The sequence below is a fragment of the Furipterus horrens genome, unplaced genomic scaffold, assembly GCF_987537825.1.
Source record: "Furipterus horrens unplaced genomic scaffold, mFurHor1.1.pri manual_scaffold_11, whole genome shotgun sequence".
Classification (NCBI taxonomy): domain Eukaryota; kingdom Metazoa; phylum Chordata; class Mammalia; order Chiroptera; family Furipteridae; genus Furipterus; species Furipterus horrens.
The window spans coordinates 64,677,147-64,695,772 of NW_028327181.1; the positions used below are offsets into that span (position 1 = coordinate 64,677,147).

The 18,626-nt window shown below is 39.2% G+C and overlaps 1 protein-coding gene across 2 annotated transcripts; it reads left to right on the plus strand.

The window, feature by feature from the left end:
• The first annotated feature begins 1,124 nt into the window (after positions 1 to 1,124).
• SLFN11 (schlafen family member 11) lies at positions 1,125 to 16,076 on the plus strand. Of its 2 annotated transcripts, none has more exons than XM_090291933.1 (5): positions 1,125 to 2,187; positions 3,273 to 3,398; positions 10,255 to 10,978; positions 11,470 to 14,052; positions 15,779 to 16,076. In XM_090291933.1, the coding sequence occupies exons 1-4, from the start codon at positions 1,125 to 1,127 to the stop codon at positions 12,275 to 12,277; spliced, it is 2,721 nt and encodes a 906-aa protein (XP_090148059.1). In that variant the 3' UTR covers positions 12,278 to 14,052; positions 15,779 to 16,076. The 2 variants fall into 2 exon arrangements, with proteins under 2 accessions (XP_090148059.1, XP_090148060.1); XM_090291934.1 differs by lacking the exon at positions 15,779 to 16,076 and adding an exon at positions 15,426 to 15,480.
• Positions 16,077 to 18,626: the final 2,550 nt, after the last annotated feature.

The following is an 18,626-nucleotide window of genomic DNA, read 5'->3' on the forward strand; positions in this document are numbered from 1 at the left end:
GAAGAAAATCACTATTTTTATTTTTCCCTCTTTCCAATATAAGCATTTAGTGCTATGGGTTTTTCTCCGTATACTGTTTAAACCACATCATGGTAATTAGATATGACCTAAACCATAAATCTCCAACCGGCAGATTCTTTGTGTCTTCTACAGCACTTAGTGTGCTCACAATGAACACTCAGTGAACTTTTCCTATATTAATAAATTGAAGAATGATATGTTTGATCGCATTCTTCAGTCTATAATCAAGCAAAAGAGAAAAATGACTGCAGGTGGCAACACCATCGTAAACATGTTCTGAGCCCCTCTTCACCGTGGGGCTGCTGCGTTTTATTGATTTACTGATCCACTTCCAAATGCAAGTTCTTTGAGAACATAAAGACTTGCAATCCATTGATCCTTCTTTTTTCCATTTATCAGATCTACCCCCTGCCCTATCCATCTTCATTCCCCACCCTGTCCTAAGATTGTGTATAGTCCAAAAGTTCAACCACTTTCTTACTAATGATTTAAATTTACACCCCCTACTCTCCTTTTAAATCTTTTTGGAGGTGAAGATTTTTTTGTTTTACATTATAAACAATTTCAAACTTACAGAAATACAAAGAACAAAATAATGAACACAAATATGACCACCACCCAAATTTAATAGAAGATGTCAATTTAAGAGAGTTTTTATTATGCCAGTAAGTGGTACCATTAATCACCCAGCTGCCTATGCCAAAACCCAGTTACTAAATTTTAATCCTTTCTCCTGATTTCTATCTGGTCAATGCAGATCATGTTGTTATAATTTTATTTCCTAAATATGTCTCATATATGCTCCTATTCTCTTCATCCCCATTGCCACTAGTGTGGCCCAGGGCTCCGTCATATTTCACATGGTTTATTGCAAAATCCTTTCTACCACAATTGCTGTATTCAAGCATGTTTCCTTTCAGACAATGAGCTCTGAGAGGCAGGACTACGTTTATTCTTGATCTACGGCTTCATCTCCAGCTCCCAGCACTTAGCAGGAACTCAGTAAACGTTTTCAAATAAATTAATGAATGCATTTTTTATGTACTATATAGTTTACTTCTTCATCAACATGATATGTCTATTTTAATAATTTGTGTTGCAGAATGAACATGGAGAAACCTAATTCATCTTTGGTGGTGGAATTATCTTACCCAGACTTGGTCATCAATGTAGGAAAAGTAACTATTGGTGAGGAGAACAGAAAAAAGCTGCAGAAAACTCAGAGAGTGCAAGAGAAGGAGAAAGTTATACAAGCTGCATGTGCTTTATTAAATTCAGGAGGAGGAGTGGTTCTGATGGAAATGGCAAACAACGATGAGCATCTTGTGGAGCTGGGACTGGATTTAGAAGAGTCTTTGAGAACACTTATTCAGTCACCAGGTTTGCAAGCTTTCTTCGAGACCAAGCAACAAGGGAGTTGTTTTTACCTTTTTGTTAAATCTTGGGGACCTGAGCCTTCCCCTGAAGATGATTCCATGAAGCCCCGCATATGCAGCCTGGATTCTTCATTATACTGTAGATCTGGCACCTCTGTGCTTTCCATGAAACCAAGAGAGGCATTTAATTTCCTGAAAACCAAGAAAAGAACTGCAAAATATTTGGACGAAGGACCTTCTAAAAAAATTCTCAGGGAGTCAAAGCAAAACTTCCAGTACTTGAATCCTGCTTACAACACTTTCCAAAGAGACCGTTTTAAGCGTGGTGAAACCCTGCCTTTTCCTGAGTCTCAGTATGTAGAGTTTAAACAGTTCTCTTCGAAACATATCAAAGAGTACATAAAAAGCATAATTCCAGAGTACATCTCTGCATTTGCAAACACTGGAGACAGCTATCTTTTTATTGGAGTGGATGATAAGAGCAAGAAAGTTCTGGGATGTCCTAAAGAAAAAGTTGACTGTAACTCTTTGAGGGAGGAAATAGAAAAGACAATAAAAAAATTACCTCGTGTCCATTTTTGCCAATCCCAACGCCAGATAACTTACACACTCAAATTCTTCGATGTGTTCGAGGAGGAGCAGTTATATGGCTACGCTTGTGCCATCAGGGTGAAGCTGTTCTGTTGCGCAGTATTCGCGGAAGCTCCCAAATCATGGATGGTGAAAGGCCAGGAAGTCTGCAGCCTGAGAACCGAGGAATGGGTAGGCATGATGATGGACACAGATCCAGGTAAGGGGGCGAGAGTACCTCCCTTCTTGTCCTTTTCTACCTCTAGCACCTTCATTTTAGTCAGGTTTCTCTTCGTTTCCTGTGACTTTGAACTTCTCACATCCGCTAAATTCCATGGTTTTTTGAATCTTCAAGTATCCTGCTTTCCATACTTGATAAAATTTCAGCGGGTAATTAGAAACCCAAATCAGTGTCTTACAATAGGCGATTTTTTTTCTCACATCAAAAGATGAGAAGAAAAATTTGGGGAAGTGGTTGCCTTGTAGTAGCTTTTACTGGCTCCAACATCATTTATTGATATTTTGCCCTGGCTGAGTAACTCAGTTGGGTAGTGTTGTCCAAGCACGCCAAGGTTGCAAGTTTGCTTCCTGCTCACGGCACATACAAGAATCAACTGATGAATGCATAAATAAGTAAAACAACAAATCTCTAAAAATCAATAAATACAATTTCAGGAATTTTGTGAGCCAGTTGTTAAAACTGGCCATTATTAAAAATTATTATATAAACTTACAAATACATTATATAGAAAGAAATGTAATAAATGCAAACTTACCACTGCCTAATTATTTACCACATTTTAATACTATTTTTGCTTATCAGGCTATTTACATCTATTGTATCTGTTTGGTTGAAATACTATAAAATGCTGTGCTACTATGCGTTTCTTCCCAACTCTGCACTGAATGACATCACATTGGTAGCTTGACATTATCCGTGGTTGAAAGTATTTACACCACAGAAATAAGCTACATGTACATACATGTTTACTAAAAGAATGTGCTACATAGAAAAAAAAAGCAATAGAAACAAAATGCTATCTAGACATAGAGAGTGAAGAATTATATTGAATGAGAAGCACATTCAAACTTCCAAATAATGTCTCTTCATTATCGGATTTTGGTAACCTCCATATGCAGTAAAGGTACTTGTCTACACAAGATGAATGGGGCATTATCTTGCCATTATCTCTCAAGTCACACTACCTAGACAGTCACATGATACATCTCCTTGTAAGGCCTCTTTCAGTGGTGAAAAGATGAACTAACATGTCAGAATAACATGAATTTTCTTTCTTTCTTAAGATCTATGCTTGTCCGAAGACTTTGAATCTCAGCTGAGTCTGTCTAGTGGGCCTCCTCTTAGCAGACCAGTGTACTCCAAGAAAGGCCTGGAACACAAGGAAGATCTCCAGAAACTTTTATTTCCAGGTAGCAATTACTGTTTGTCTACTTGACACCAGCCAGTTTCTATGCTAGGTTGAGGGGAGATAAATGGTTATGCTTGTTTTTTAAAATCTTGAAAGTAGCCCTGACTGATGTGACTCCAGTGGGTTGGGCATTGTTCTGCAAATTGAAAGGTTACCAATTCGATTCCTGATCAGGGCACATCTCTGGGTTGCGGGCCAGGTCCCCAGTTGGGGACATGTAAGAGGAAACCATTTGATATTTTTCTTACACATTGATGTTCCTCTCCCTCTCTTTCTCTCTCCCTTTCCCTCTCTCTAAAATAAATAACATGTTTTTAAAATCCTGAAAGTATACTCTGAAAGCCTATGTGTACCAGGTGATAATGCTACTAGTATATTGATGATAAATAATTTAGAAGTGAACTTTCACTGACCCCACTGGCTGAGGCAGTAGCACATATAGAATCCAAGACTATTATTATCCTTAAAGACTATTCGGTCCTAAAGTTCTCAAATTACACTGATCATCAATATTTATGGTTATTTTAAAAAGTACAGATACCTGGTTCATCACTCTAGATTTAAGAAATTAGGATATGGGGATAGTATGTCATAATGTATATTTTTATTAAGCTTGCTCCTATAATTTTGGTGTTCATCCAGGTTGGATACCTTTTTATGTAGTTGAACTAGAGGCATACATTGCACCAAGAGCAAAAAAAAAAAAAAAAAATGCCCACCTCTGTCATATTTTCCAGAGGAGTGCCCGTTATAAATATAAAAATAATATTTATATCAAGATGTAACATAAAAAAAGTGAAAATCAAGCCCTGGCTGCTGTGGCTCAGTGGATTGAGCGTTGGCCTGCGAACCAAGTGTCGCTGGTTTGATTCCCAGTCAGGGTACATAATTAGGTTGCTTGTCAGGTCCCCAGCTGGGGGCGCATGAGAGGCAACCACATAGTGATGTTTCTCTCCCTCTCTTTCTCCTTTCTCCTCTCTCTAAAAATAAATAAATTAAATAAATTAAATAAATTAAAAAAAGAAATTCAGAGCCAAGACTCAAATTTTAAAAAAAAGTGAAGATTAATTATGAACACTTTTCAGAGGTAGGAGAAACAGTTGTGTTTAACAGCACAAAATAATGATACAAAACCAAGGACAGCACCTGTTTTCTGCTCTCATCGCTCACTCCCAATTGTTAGGCTTTTACTGGGAGTCCATTGCTGTCCTCTTTCTAGACTTTTAGAGAGAGGAAACCACTTGCTGAAGTCTATGCAGCATCAGTGGCTTATCTGGCACTAGAATTTGATACATAAATGTCATGTAAATGTGTAAATATTAAGGACCATTAATAGATACTGACTGCCCAAAATTTTACTTTTTCCCTTACCTGAGGTCTTTCCTTTCATTTGGACATCAAATTTATATTTTAAAAATTGTACACAATAAATAATATTAGATACAAGAATAAGGATAAACATTGATAATGATTACCATGGAATAAATTATAACTAAAACAAAATACTGACTGTATGTTCACATATTCTTACATAAATTAATACAGTCTTATATAAAAGTTTTTCAGGAATTATACCAAATATCAAAAGAATGCTTTCCTTTTTTCACATTAAAAATTTTTAAAGATTCTATTTATTTATTTTAGAGAGAGTAGAAGGGAGAGAGAAAGAGAGGGAGAGAAACACTGATGTGCAAGAGAAACATCAATCAGTAGCCAAGGAAGGAAAAAAGAAAAAAGAGAGAAACATCAATCAGTTGCCTCTCACACGCCCCCAACTGGGGACCTGGCCCGCAACCCAGGTATGTGCCCTGACTTGGAATCGAACTGGCAACCCTTTAGTTCACAGGCCAGTGCTCAGTCCACTGAGCCACACCAGCCAGGGCTAACATTAAAATTTTAATTTAAAATTAAAGGGTCACTAAACATAAATTTGGAAAATTAAGAATTTCTTATAGTCTGTTAATGTCATTCTAAATTTTATCTGTAAATATAGATAAGGATATAGATATGTTTACAAATATGATATATTTTACATGATTTTCTTAGTTTTAATTATCTATTTAAATGCATATGAAAATTTAAATTTCATATTTAATACTCATAACCAATTTTACTTTTAAAATTATCTCTCTGAATTTTATTTTATTACTTATTTTCATGAAAACTAGATACTTTCAACACTACTTAAATTGTTCCATAGCCACAGAAAAAGGATGGAAATAACAAAGTTATTTTTTAAGCAGGAATAGCAATAATTACAAAACTTGACAGCACAAAAAAGGAATAACTCATACTAATATTATCTGTGAAAGAGGATGCAAATTAGAACTCCAGGAATGAAAAGATAGATCAACCTTAAGGGAGTTATTGTTAAAATTCAACATTTCTATATATCTATGCAAAATATATGATAATATGTATTCTTGACTTGTAAAAAACCTCAATAAAATAGGAACTCATAGATACCTCTTTAATATTGTATTTATATCTATCTATATCCCCTAAAGACCATCATATTAATTGGGGGATGTTATAGGGAGTCTATTAAATTCAGGAACAAAACAATCATGTGCACTCTAGAATTCACTGTAATATTGGTTAGCCAATGCAGTTAGATAAAGGAAAGAAATTAGAGGGATAAAAATTGAAGACGATAAGGCCCTGGCTGCTGTGGCTCAGTGGATTGAGCGTCGACCTGCGAGCCAAGTGTTGCTGGTTCGATTCCCAGTCAGGGCACATGACTAGGTTGCATGTCAGGTCCCCAGTTGGGGGTGCAAGTGAGAGGTAACCACACAGTTATGTTTCTCTCCCTCTCTTTCTCCTTTCCCCTCTCTCTAAAAATAAACAAACAAATAAATAAATAATTTTTAAAAATTGAAGAGGATAATACTATATATTTAGAAAATTTAAGAGAACCAATGAAAAACCACTATGAACAAAAGAATTCAGAATGAATTGAAATAATTGCATTACATAGCATTATAAGAAACATCAGTGAATATTAATATGCAGAATTCAGTGTCAATATAACAATGAAAGAAAATACCCAATTTTCAATAACAACAAAAAATTATTCAATAAAATATCTAGCATAAACCAATCTGCAAAATAATTAAAACCCATTGAAGGACACAGATGAAAACTTGTATCAAATGGAAACACATGTCATGTTCTTGAAGTCAGCATCATAAAGTTGTCAATTCTCTGTTATTTTATAAATGTTATAAGATACCAATAAAAAAGAGATGAACTTAATCTTGACAATCTTATTCTAAAGTTCCAGTGAGAGAGTAAATAAAAAGAACCAGAAAATAAAGACCTGAAAAGGAAGAGCAAACAGGAGGGGCTATCAAGACCTCAAATCATTATAAAGCCTCTAATTTTTAAAAAATTGGCGTATAATTAGACCAAGAATGTAGAATAGACTCTCTCAAAATAGATTCAAATATATATGAGAATTTAGTTTATGATGGAATTCACTTCTTTAAAAAAGTGTAGAGAGTAGAAAAGTCAACTGCACTAGATTGCAGCGCCTGGGGTGGACCTTTTTCTTAATGGTTTCCTTTCTCTTAAGATTTGATACAATCTGTCTTTTAAAAAGTGGAGAAAAACTGATGTTTCAATAAAAAAGATATCAGGATAACTGGGTAACAATTTACTTTTTAAAATATGGAGTCACACACTTCATGCCACATACTAACATAAACTCTAAATGGACCAAGAATTTTAAACAAAATGTTAAAGCCGTAAGTGTTCTAGAAGAAAACTTGGGCAAATGCTTTTATAACTTTGGCACGAGCATTAGAAAAATCAAGATTCAAAATCCAGAAGCCATGATAGTAAAGATTGATATATACGACTGCATAAATTTTTTTTTAAAAAGAATTGTGCATGACTAATGCCACGAAAAACAGTCAAAGGGCCATTGACCAACTGGGAGAAGCATTTGCAGCTTATAGTACAAAGGGCCACTGTCTTTAATATGTAAAGAGCTTCCAGAAGTTGATAAGGATAAAAAACAACCTCTTAACAGAAAAATCAACAGACGGTTCAGAAAAAATAAAATTCAAATGGCTTTCAAACATTTGAAAAGATGCTTATTAATCAAAATAAGAAACATATGCAAATTAAAACAGGATATCATTTTTATGTTTGCAATGTAAAAAATAAAGAAATCTGACATCATATTTTATATACTGTGCTGTGGAAACACATGGCTTCTCATATATTACTAGTGGGAGTGCATGTTGGTACAACTGGCAATTATCTATCAGAATTACAAATGCATTTACCTTTTTGCCCAGTAATGCCACTGTTAGAACTTTATTCTTCATATATATATACCTGCATACATACCAAATGTACAAGGTTATCTATTGTACTATTATTATAATGGCAAAAGATTAGAGGGGAAATCCATGTGCCCATCAGTAAGGACTTTTTAAATAAAATATGATACATCCATAAAATGGCATGTTAGATAACTGAAAAAATATAAGAAAGTTCTTGCGTAGTAATATAGAAAGATCTCCAGTATATATTGCTAAGTGAGATGAAGTAAGTGCCAAATGGTTTGCTACCTATTGTGTAAGAAGGTGAGGAAGAGGATATTTGCATAAGGAAATTTTGGAAGGATAGGCAAGCAACTAAAAATACTATCATGGTGGGGGAGTAGGATAGTGTTTGGAAGGCAGGAAATGGAGCGAATAAGAGTAGGAATATTTTGGTATTTGGACTATGGGAATGTATTACCTAATTAAAATTAATTTTTTAAAAGCCAATTTTTATTTTCAGAGACTACTGTTATTATTAGGTTCTGAATACTAACAGTGCTAAACAAAAAGTTTGTTTTTTGTTTTGTAGTTGGACTCCAGGTATTAAGAATAGAGATGTCCTCAGCACTTTAATTGTTAGCATGGATTGATAATGATTTGCCTTCAGTTTAAGTACTATAAATATTTATGTTAGAGGAAATGCAGTGATTGAAACAGAAATGTTGTCGATAACTGGAGTTATTAATACTAAAGAAAATCGGGTCCTGGGCTAGTAGGTCAGCATCAAACCAGCTCCTGGTGTCCTACACTGTTAGGAACCCTCCCCTGATTTCCTATAGTTTGAAAGCAACCACTCAGGACGCTTTAGTGCTTTGTTTCTAAAGATTTCCCTAGATACAAAGTGGCATTAGTGCACAAAATGGTTACAAAATTCTATGGGAACCCTGAAGAGAGGACAGACATAGCAGTTCTGGGAAAGATGAGAGGAGTTTTATCAGGTGACAAAAGTGGAGGAGGGCATTAGAGTCTCAGAACACACCTCTGCAAAGGCACAGAGGCCCCAAGTCACGTGGGGAGTGTGCCTGCTCTGATGCGTGGAGAGCGATGCATTTATGGAAAACCTATTCTGGTCCCTGCAATTTGCTCAGTGTAATGTAAAATATCAAAGAAATGAAAGGGACACTTCTTGCCTTCACATAATTTTCTTAGGAAGTACATCCTCTTGTATAACTAAAGAAAGATAAGACCCAGTCAATGATGAAATAAAACATGTTTGCTATTAATTGCTTTAGTGATTTTCTCCATTTATCAGCAGGGGTAGCCTGTGTGACTTGCAGGGCAGTGTGGCAGAGTGGAGACAACAGAGGGTCTGGGGTCTGGATGCTGGTTCTGTCATTTCCTACGGATGTGGCTGTGGATGACTCACTTAATCTGAGTTTCCATTTTCTCATAAAAAAGAGAATAATAAGTCTATCTGCCTTGCATAATTGTGAGGCCCAGTGATGTCTGTCAGCTCCCTAGTACAATCAACAAATGATGTTTTATTAATTCCTACTTCCTTTGGTTTCTAAAGCTCTAGTTTAAACATATGTTATTCTGTTTCATTTATTCTAAGATATGTGTTCCCCCCACCTTTTAACATCTCTGGAATCTGCATGTGTCTCATAAAGGAAGCCATCTCCCACTTGCTATCTATCATCCAGGTTACAGACATAATCAAGTTGTGCAAACAACTAGTACAAGTAAGAAAGCACTAACAACAACGAACAATTGCCAATGAAAGATGGGTAATTTCACTTAAAATTGGTATTACAAATGTGATTCTGGCTTGTGATCTGACACCAGCACAACAAGATGAAAACAGTCTCTTCATTTTCCCCCCTTTGGGACAAATGATCATTGAAATAAGTTTTAAACACCTACGGTGTGAGTTTATTTTCATGTCACATAATTATTCTTTGCTTTCATGACAAAAGGAGACTTGTGATGGATGCAGTCTCACCTTGACCTGTAAGGGAGTACCAGAGTTTTGTTTCAGAAGAGTTACCTCAGGGCCTGGCCTCAGGGTCTCCCAGTCCAGGACTACAGGGGATTCTCTACTAATAAAAGGTGTAACGTGGCTCCATCTTCTCTGCAAATATTTAATGAGCACCTTCTTCCTGGGAGGGCTCCTTCTGCCTCCATCAATGGGAACTGTTCAGAGAAAATTTGAGATTCGAATACTTTGAGGGTAAGAAGGGGAACAGAACTAACATTTCCCAAGTAGCTACAATGAGCCAGGTATTTTATGCTTTTTTATTTATTCCTCACCATAGGAAATATGGTTTTTGTTTGTTTGTTTGTTTTACAAATGAGGGAACAGAGTCTTAGAAAAACTAAGAAATTTCTCAGTGTGCCAGGTTTTCAAGACTTCATTTCCTTTATTATAAAATAATATTTACAAAAGAACACATATGAAAAAGCTCTAATTTATCATAAGGTTAATTATAATTGTAAGTATAATAATTCCTTTTTATTAATTGTAATTAGTCATAAAAATAAATATGATATTGACCTCAAATTTATAATTATCTCCATATTTAGTGGCATCAGAAGATTTGCAACGTTATCCTGAATCCCTCTGGCAGGAACTGTCCTCAGAGCATGAAGGTCTGGAGGAATTAATAAATAAGCAAATGCATCCTTTCTCTCGGGGAATTTTGATCCTTTCTAGAAGCTGGGCTGTGGATCTGAACTTGCCAAAGAAGCAGGGAGTCGTCTGTGATGCTCTGCTGGTAACACAGAACAGCACCCCCATTCTCTATACCATTCTTGAGGAGCAGGATGCAGATGGGCAGTTGTATTGTACCCGTACAGCCTTTGCTCTGAAGCAGAAACTGGTGAACACGGGCGGCTATGCTGGGAAGCTGTATGTCATGCCCAAGGTCCTCCATCTGAGCCCTGAGAGCAATGCGGAGTCCTTTGAAGGCTCAGGCTCTCTCATTGACTACCCTGAGTCCTATTACCTTGCAGACACCCAGCAAATGGAAGCCTTGCTACAGTGCCTCGTGATTGTCTCACTCGGCTTCAGATCTTCCCTGAGTGACCAGGTCGGCTGTGAGATTTTAAATCTGCTCACCATCCAACAGTATAAGATCATCTCAAAACGCCTTGACAAGAACACAGAATTGTTTATCCATGGCTTACCTGGCACAGGGAAGACAATTATAGCCACGAAGATCATGGAGAAGATCAAGAATGAGCTTCATTGTGAGGAAAATGAAATTCTCTATGTTTGTGAGAACCAACCTTTGAGGGACTTTATTGGGTAAGTAGTTGGATCTTGCTGTCACCAAATGAGGTTAGGTTCAGTCTGAATTCATTCCATACCTCCCTCCGCTCAGACCATTTTGTTCTGTAACAATCAAATCAAATGATCTATTAACAATAGTCCTGTGTTCATAGGAGTATGATAGCCATTTTCCTCCTTTATATACTTGGAGAAAACCTGAGTGTGTCATTTTAATTTTTTTAAAGATCTTACTTATTTATTTTTAGAGAGAGGTGAAGGGAGGGAGAAAGAGAGGGAAGGAAACATTGATTTGTGGGAGAAACATCCATTGATTGCCTCTCACATGCCCCCAACTGGGGACCTGGACCCACAACCCAGGCATGTGCCCTGACTGGGAATCAAACTGGCGACCCTTTGGTACGCAGGCCATCACTCAATTCATTGAGCCACACTAGCCAGGGTCATTTTAATTTTTTAACTGTTCATATATGTTATTTATTTTTTATTTTTTATTTTAATTTTTACAGTAATAAAAATATCTGCTGTGCAGTGACCCGGAAAACCTTCATGAGTACTGACTTTAAAAAAATTAAACACATCATCATTGATGAAGCTCAGAATTTCCGCACTGAAGATGGGGACTGGTATATGAAGGCAAAAAGCATCATTCAAACAGGAGATGATGGCCCACGAATTCTCTGGATCTTTCTAGACTACTTTCAGACCACTCACATGGACAAGAGTGGCCTCCCTCCACTCAAAGACCAGACTTCAAGAGAGGAACTCAACAAAGTGGTCCGCAATGCAGATCCAATAGCCCACTACCTACAAGAAATAATGCAAGATGTCAGAGAAAACCCGCCTCCTAACATCCCCCCTGGCTCCCTGAAGATACTCCATGAAGCTGAATGGGCTCAGGGTGTTCCAGGCAACTGTTATATTAAGACGTTCTCGAACTTGGAGCAGATAATAGCTGAGATAGCAATGCAATGCCAGGTTCTCTTGAAGAATGGTTATTCCTGCAAGGATATTGCTGTGATTTGCAGCAAACAAACTGATGTAGAAGAATATAAATCTAAGCTTCAAATAGCAATGAGGAAGAGAAGTAGTTCTGTGCTCAGTGAGGAATCTCATCTGTTAGTACAAATCAAAAATGCATCAGATATCATGGACAATCACATTGTGTTGGACAGTGTCCGCCGATTTTCAGGCCTAGAAAGGAACATAGTGTTTGGGATCGATCCCAGAGTAGCTGAGCCACCTCTTTTCCGCAATTTTCTGCTCTGTCTGTCTTCCAGGGCAAGGAAACACCTGTATATTCTGACACTAGTCTAAGAAAAATTGATAGAGAAAATATTCCCTCTGTCCCTGCAGTTTCAGAAAAGGAATGACTACTCTGCATCATAAAGGCATTATTTCTAACAATGGACCTTTGTAGGAAAACTAGCTTCAGAGTTGTTGCTCTATCCTGTAACATGAACTTCTAAAAAGTATAATTCTGATTGATTCTATCAATTGGTACTTTTTTGCCTTGCTTATTCATATTTATACTGACATTCAGTTTTTTAAAACTTTAAGTTTTGTTTGCTAATCCAGAAGAGAATTGTTGATATTTCTTTCTTTGTCCACACTTGGAAGAGCAATAAAACATAGGACTGCATACATTTGTTTTCATAAAGTGTTCAAGAATCTATGGCTCCTTAAATTTAACAAAGGGTAATATGAATTGGACCATTAATCTGAGAGATGATTTTTATGGTGAATAGTCCCTCCATGTCCAATTTCAAGCTTCCTATGTGACATCAACAGGCTCCTAACATCCCTGGAAATTTAACAGGTAGCTCTTGCAAGCCAGCAGAAGCCGGTTCCAGCACTACAACTGAAACCATTCCATAAAAATTTAACGTGCCTTTTTCTCAGCACAATGTGTTCAGAAAGAGAAAACATTAAAACTGGAACACTATAAACTTTTATTGAATTACTCAGTTGTTTTTACATTGATATTTATGTCTCAAAAGGTATTGTTTACCTTTTTACTGACTCTATTATCTTGAAAGGCAACTCTTCCAAGAAGAAAACCATTATGATATTTAGTCCTCTAAAAACTAATTCCTGAAATTTAATGTATTGTGGACTACATTAGCAAAAGAATAAGGTTCACCAGAAAAATATGGCCATGATATAGGATAATGTTGTCACACAACGTTCAACCTGAAGCTTTTAAAAAAATTTGAAGCAACTGCAACTACAGAAGAATATCACAGATCAGAAATAAAGGAGCACAGATAAGACATGGCCCAACAAAGAGAGAATGTGAAATGTGCCCTCAGCCAATCAAGAGAAGAACAACACAAAATAATTTCAGGAGTGAAGGCTAGATTATAAGGTGCATAGGGATAATCAACACAATAGACAACAGAATAACAAATTAAGAATATAAATTAGAAACCCAAAAAAGTAAAGAGATGTTTTAAAAGGTTAGAAGGAGACACATGTGGAAGACGGAATGGATTTTCAATGTATCTATAATTGGAGTCCTTCAAAGAGTGATACAAAACACTAGAACAGAACAAATATTTAAAACTGTAACTCAATAGAATGCATCTGAAATTAAAGGACACCTGAATCTATATATTATAGGAGCCTACCATGTGTCTAGAAAATGTAAAATTGGGTAGTACCCACTTGGCCTTCCTTGAAGCCAACTGTGGTCATAGGACCATACACATCTTGGACTATAAAGACAGAATCCATTGGCAGCCACACAAAGACTGAGTCACTTCAATGAAGTATCAGGCTGACACTGGCTTTCTCAGAAGAATGTTTCATGCCCCAAAAGAGTGGAGCTACACCAACAAAAGAGCCCCAGAAAGGAAGTGTGACCTTTTCTATGCAGCCACTCTGTCCATTATGAATGAAGAATGGAGAAGAACAATTTTGTATCTGTAAAAACTCAGGGAGGACCAATCCCATGAATCCTTCCTGAGCAACTTTATTAGAGGATGAACTTCATCCAACCAAGAAATGATTGTAGAACCATTGGCACAAAGACTGTCAGTGAACATGGACTATAGTGAACTGTAGATCTAAGATAAAAAACAAAGTTGGAGGTAAGAGTGGCAAAATAATATGTAAATGACATATACTGTGATAATATAGAAATTGCATACCTAAGGCGAGGGGAACACAAAGAGAAGAGAAGGTGGAAACCATACTTATTCCCTCATAGGACATTTAGTCATTTCTCCTACACAAGTGTCCTTCTTTACCCCAGTGTGTGTAGAATTTCCTTCATATACATTTTTTTTTAAGATTTTTATTTATTTTTAGAGACAAGGGAAGGGAGGGAGAAAGAGAGGGAGAGAAACATCAATGTGTGGTTGCCTCTCGTGTGCCCCCAACTGGGGACCTGGCCCACAACCCAGGCATGTGCCCTGACTGGGAATCAAACCAGTAGCCAGCCCTTTGGTTCTCAGGCCGGCACTCAATCCACTGAGCCACATCAGCCAGGGCTCTCCTTCATATACATTTTACACATTTCTTTATATGTTTATTCCTAGGTATTTTATCTTTTCTTCCATTATATTTTATGACTGCCCATTACTATTTTCTTCTATAGAAAAAGAATTACCATTTTAAACTGGTAAATCTATTTGTAGAAAATTAAGTATATTTAAAAGTATGAAGATAAATACTAAAAACATGATACTATTAAATTGGGTAGTAGAGGAGAGGAAAATGATAGGGGAGGGAACGTTTATAAGATAGCTGTATTAGGGCTCACGGTAGGGAACTGTCCAAAGAAGATGGAGCTTAAGAGTATTATATAAAGAAATAGCTTGCCTATTTTATTTTCCCCGTAAACCTCTCTCCTGTCTTCTACCTCAAAAATTTTGTTCAGTCCTAGGCAAAGTGAAATATATTTTGTTTGGATTTGTTGCTTTCTTCAAGCCTACCCGTGCATGCTCTTCTACCCTTAGCATAGGCTGCTAATGGTCTCTCAATATTTATTCTTTCCTTTTTCTATAGTAACATACATTTTTAGGGAAGTACATGATAACCTGACATTTTAAAAAGCTATTTTCCAGCTTCCTTGAAGCCAGTGGTGTCCATAGGGCCAAATTCTGGCCAAAGATATGTGAGCAGAAGTACTGTGTTTAATATTCAGGAGGTTTTCTTAACGAGGGCTTCTTGATGGTCCTGTTTTTAGAGAAATGATGTATTTTTCCATCAGCCAATTCATTTGGGTAAGGGATTATTAAGATGTGCCCCCAGGGAATCCCCTAGGCTTCTTACACAGTTCTTCTTGATCTGTGATGTAGCAGCAAACCAGTTTTCCCTTCATCATCAGTGTGATATTGTGATTTATAAGAAATATATATTTGGCCCAAGGTGACAGTGGCTGGTAGCAAAAGTTCATTAAATGGGTTATTAGATGTAATCATGAGAAAGTTTACTCACACTTCCACCCCTTGGTTCTCAGACTGGTCCATTCTGGCATACACTGCAGATTCGTCGTCGGCGGCGGCAACCGTCCGTCTCGAGAGACGATGGCGTAGCTTCTTGAGAGTCTATCTGCACCGCCGAGAACGGCTGTGCAGTCCGACTCGGGAGTGACAATCCCTGCCGCACTTGTTACAGGTGAAGGCAGATGGCTGTTGTTGCTGCTGTTGACGCTGCTTCCGCCTCGATCTTTTCTGGGCCGCCTCCTCGTTGTGCGCAGCCTCTGCGCGTGAGGTACCTTGCCTGACCGCGAGCCTCCAGGCTAGGCGGTCGTCTGCTTGAACTTCCCATGTGTTGAGATTGATGGAGCATTGTGTCATGTCCTTTTTGCAGATGTCTTTGAACCGCAGTTTTGGGCGCCCTGTCATCCTCTGGCCTTCTGCTAGCTCGCCGTAGAGGAGGTCTTTGGGAATACGGCCTGCATCCATTCTTTTGACATGGCCGAGCCACCTGAGGCGTCTCTCACTAAGAACTGCATGCAAACTGCTCATGTTGGCTCGCTTCAGCACCTCGGTGTTGGGGACCTTATCCTGCCAGGCGACATGCAGGACGCGTCGCAGGCACCTCATGTGGAAGCTGTTGAGTTTCCTTTCGTGCCTTGCGTAGGTGGTCCACGTCTCGCTGCCATAGAGGAGAGTGCTGAGTACGCAGGCTTGGTAGATGCGCAGTCTGGTTTTCTCAGTGAGGCTGGAATTGTTCCACGCTCGCCGGTTCAGTTTGGCCATAACTGTGGCTGCCCTGGCGATTCTCCGATTGACCTCCAAGTCGACTGACAGAGAGCTCGAGATGGTGGACCCGAGGTAAGTGAAATCGTTGACAACCTCCAGGGTGTATCCGTCGATGGTGATGCATGGGGGAGTCCCCGTGCCTTGAGCCATAACGTTCGTCTTCGTCAGGCTGATGGCTAGTCCGAACTCCTTGCATGCGTGGGAAAGGCAAGTGACTAGCTGCTGGAGTCCCTCTTCGGAGTGTGATGTCAAGGCTGCGTCGTCGGCGAAGAGCATCTCACGGATGAGCACCTCTTTGACTTTGGTCTTGGCTCGTAGACATACATCATATACACTACATACATTACATTACATACATCAGGTTATGGCTTCAGGCTCTAAAAAGCCAGCTGATTCTAAGTGATGGGCGTATGGTAACAGCAGAGACTTCTCTGTGTATGAGCTCAATGCTGTCCCATTGGGATATACTGTTGTGTTAAGATGAATTTGTTGTTTTATTCTAAGAAACCAAGGTTTGGTTTAACAGGTGAAAATCAACTGATGTAATCCACAACATCAACAGATTAAAAGAGAAAAATGATATAATTGTCTCAATGAATGTAGAAAAAGCATTTAATGTTATTTGACATGCATTCAAGATACAAACATACAGCAAACTAGAACTAAAAAGGAACTTCCTTTCCCTGGTTAAAGGTGTGTTCAGAAGCTCCCACCAAATATTATACTCAATGGTAAAATGTTGAGAGGTTTCCCTTCAAAAGATGGGGTGTGAATATTTTAGGGGTTCAAAGCTGGGAAATAACGGTTCATTCTTGCAAATTCCCAAATAAATTGCTGATCACTTGGACTTGCTTGACCTTTGTGTGGGTAATTGAGGGGCAATATGTTTTGGAATGTGATGAAATGTAGGAGAAAAGTAATGCTCCAGAATTCCTAGAGGCTGGCCAAAGAAGGAGAAAGGAGAAAATGGAGCTAGGTGGGCATTGGTGCCCTTAGGTTACCAGCTGCTTCAGCCGTTCCTTTCTCCCACACCACGTACAATGAGGGCAGATCTGGGGCAGGGAGTCCAAGAGGGGCCCCAGTGCGAAGCCGGTGCATTTGCACCCACGTGGGCTCTGCGTTAGGCCAGTGAAGAAGCCGCAGGCTGAGCAAAAGGCCTATGGCTAGGAAAAGAAAAGGGAAGGAAAGGAGGAGGAGTCGGGGAGCTAAGGAGGGAGGGGACAGACAAAGGGAGGAAGGGAGGAGGAGCAGAAAATCCCCAAGACCCAGTTTAGTTTTCTCCAAACACAAGCCCCAAGACCTGCCAGCCTCCAAAGTTCATCCGAACGAACGGGCTCCACCGCCAGGCAGAAGCGGAGTCTAAGTTCAAATCCTGGCTTCTTGGGACGTGTTGTGGAAGTTAGAGCAACAGCAACGGAAGAGCAGTGGCAGAATTCTCCTTTCCCTCATTTTGGGGCGGGCTGCTCTTTTCCTGGGGAGGGGCCGGCACCCTGGACTGGACCCCACAGCCCGCGAGGCCGGTGGTCCAGATGGGAAAGCTCTGGGGTCCCTACCAGGGCCGCGGCCCCCAGAGAACGGGGCCCTGCGAAGCTCTTAACATGTTTCTCTTCTATTACTCTTGACTTATTTTGGCCTAACAGCTTAAAAAAAAAAAAAAAGCGTAAGTTATACTAGGCACTCGGAGGTAACCAGGGATGTAGCGGAGTGCGCGTGGACAGACAGCGCCCCCGGGGTGTCTCTAGGGTGGGGATGTAAGGACCGCTCCCCGCGCCTCCAAGACTGGAGGTTCCAGCGAGTTGGCTGCGGGCAGATGAAGCACTCAGGAGACTGTACTGGCTCCTACGCCTGGCTCCCCACGGCCCCAGCTTCTCTCCAGCCACGATGAAGTCATCTGGCCCCATTTTTCCGGGTGCGAGAAGAGGGGGAGGAAGAGAGCTGTCGCCTGCAGAGGAAATAAAGATGTCATCTGTGACACTTGCCCAGTTTCTCAGAACAACCGCCCAGTTCTCTACACAAGCATTTGACAAAATACAGACCATAGGTCAAACCCAGCCTACCACCTGTTTTTGTTAGGTTGAAAAAATCTCAAGGAGAGTCATGTTTTGTGACAGTGAAAATTAGACAATATTTAAATTTCATTGTCCATGTAAAGTCTGTTGGAATGTAGCCACGTCATGCATTTATACATTGCCTATGGCTCCTTTTGTGCTACAACAGCAGAGCTGAGTAATCACAGCAGAGACTGCCTGACCATACTCACTCAGGCCTTTCACTGAAAATGTTTGCCTGCCCCTAATCTACACCACACAGGCAGCGCGCAGCCCAGTGCAAGGGCCACTCCACGTGCACTGCCCTCCCATTACAGCAGAAACTCGTGAAATGGGTGCCTGCATCGGAAATGTATGTTTCATGACCATGCTCTGCTACCTGTGCAACAAGAGGAACGCACAGAT

What these genes read in the sequence shown, in the direction of transcription:
- SLFN11 (XM_090291933.1), top strand. Translation starts at nt 1,125, where the DNA reads ATGAACATGGAGAAACCTAATTCATCTTTGGTGGTGGAATTATCTTAC. An exon ending in GATGATGGACACAGATCCAG is followed by an intron (nt 2,188 to 3,272) that starts GTAAGGGGGCGA and finishes TTCTTTCTTAAG; the next exon opens with ATCTATGCTTGTCCGAAGAC. An exon ending in CCTTTGAGGGACTTTATTGG is followed by an intron (nt 10,979 to 11,469) that starts GTAAGTAGTTGG and finishes TAATTTTTACAG; the next exon opens with TAATAAAAATATCTGCTGTG.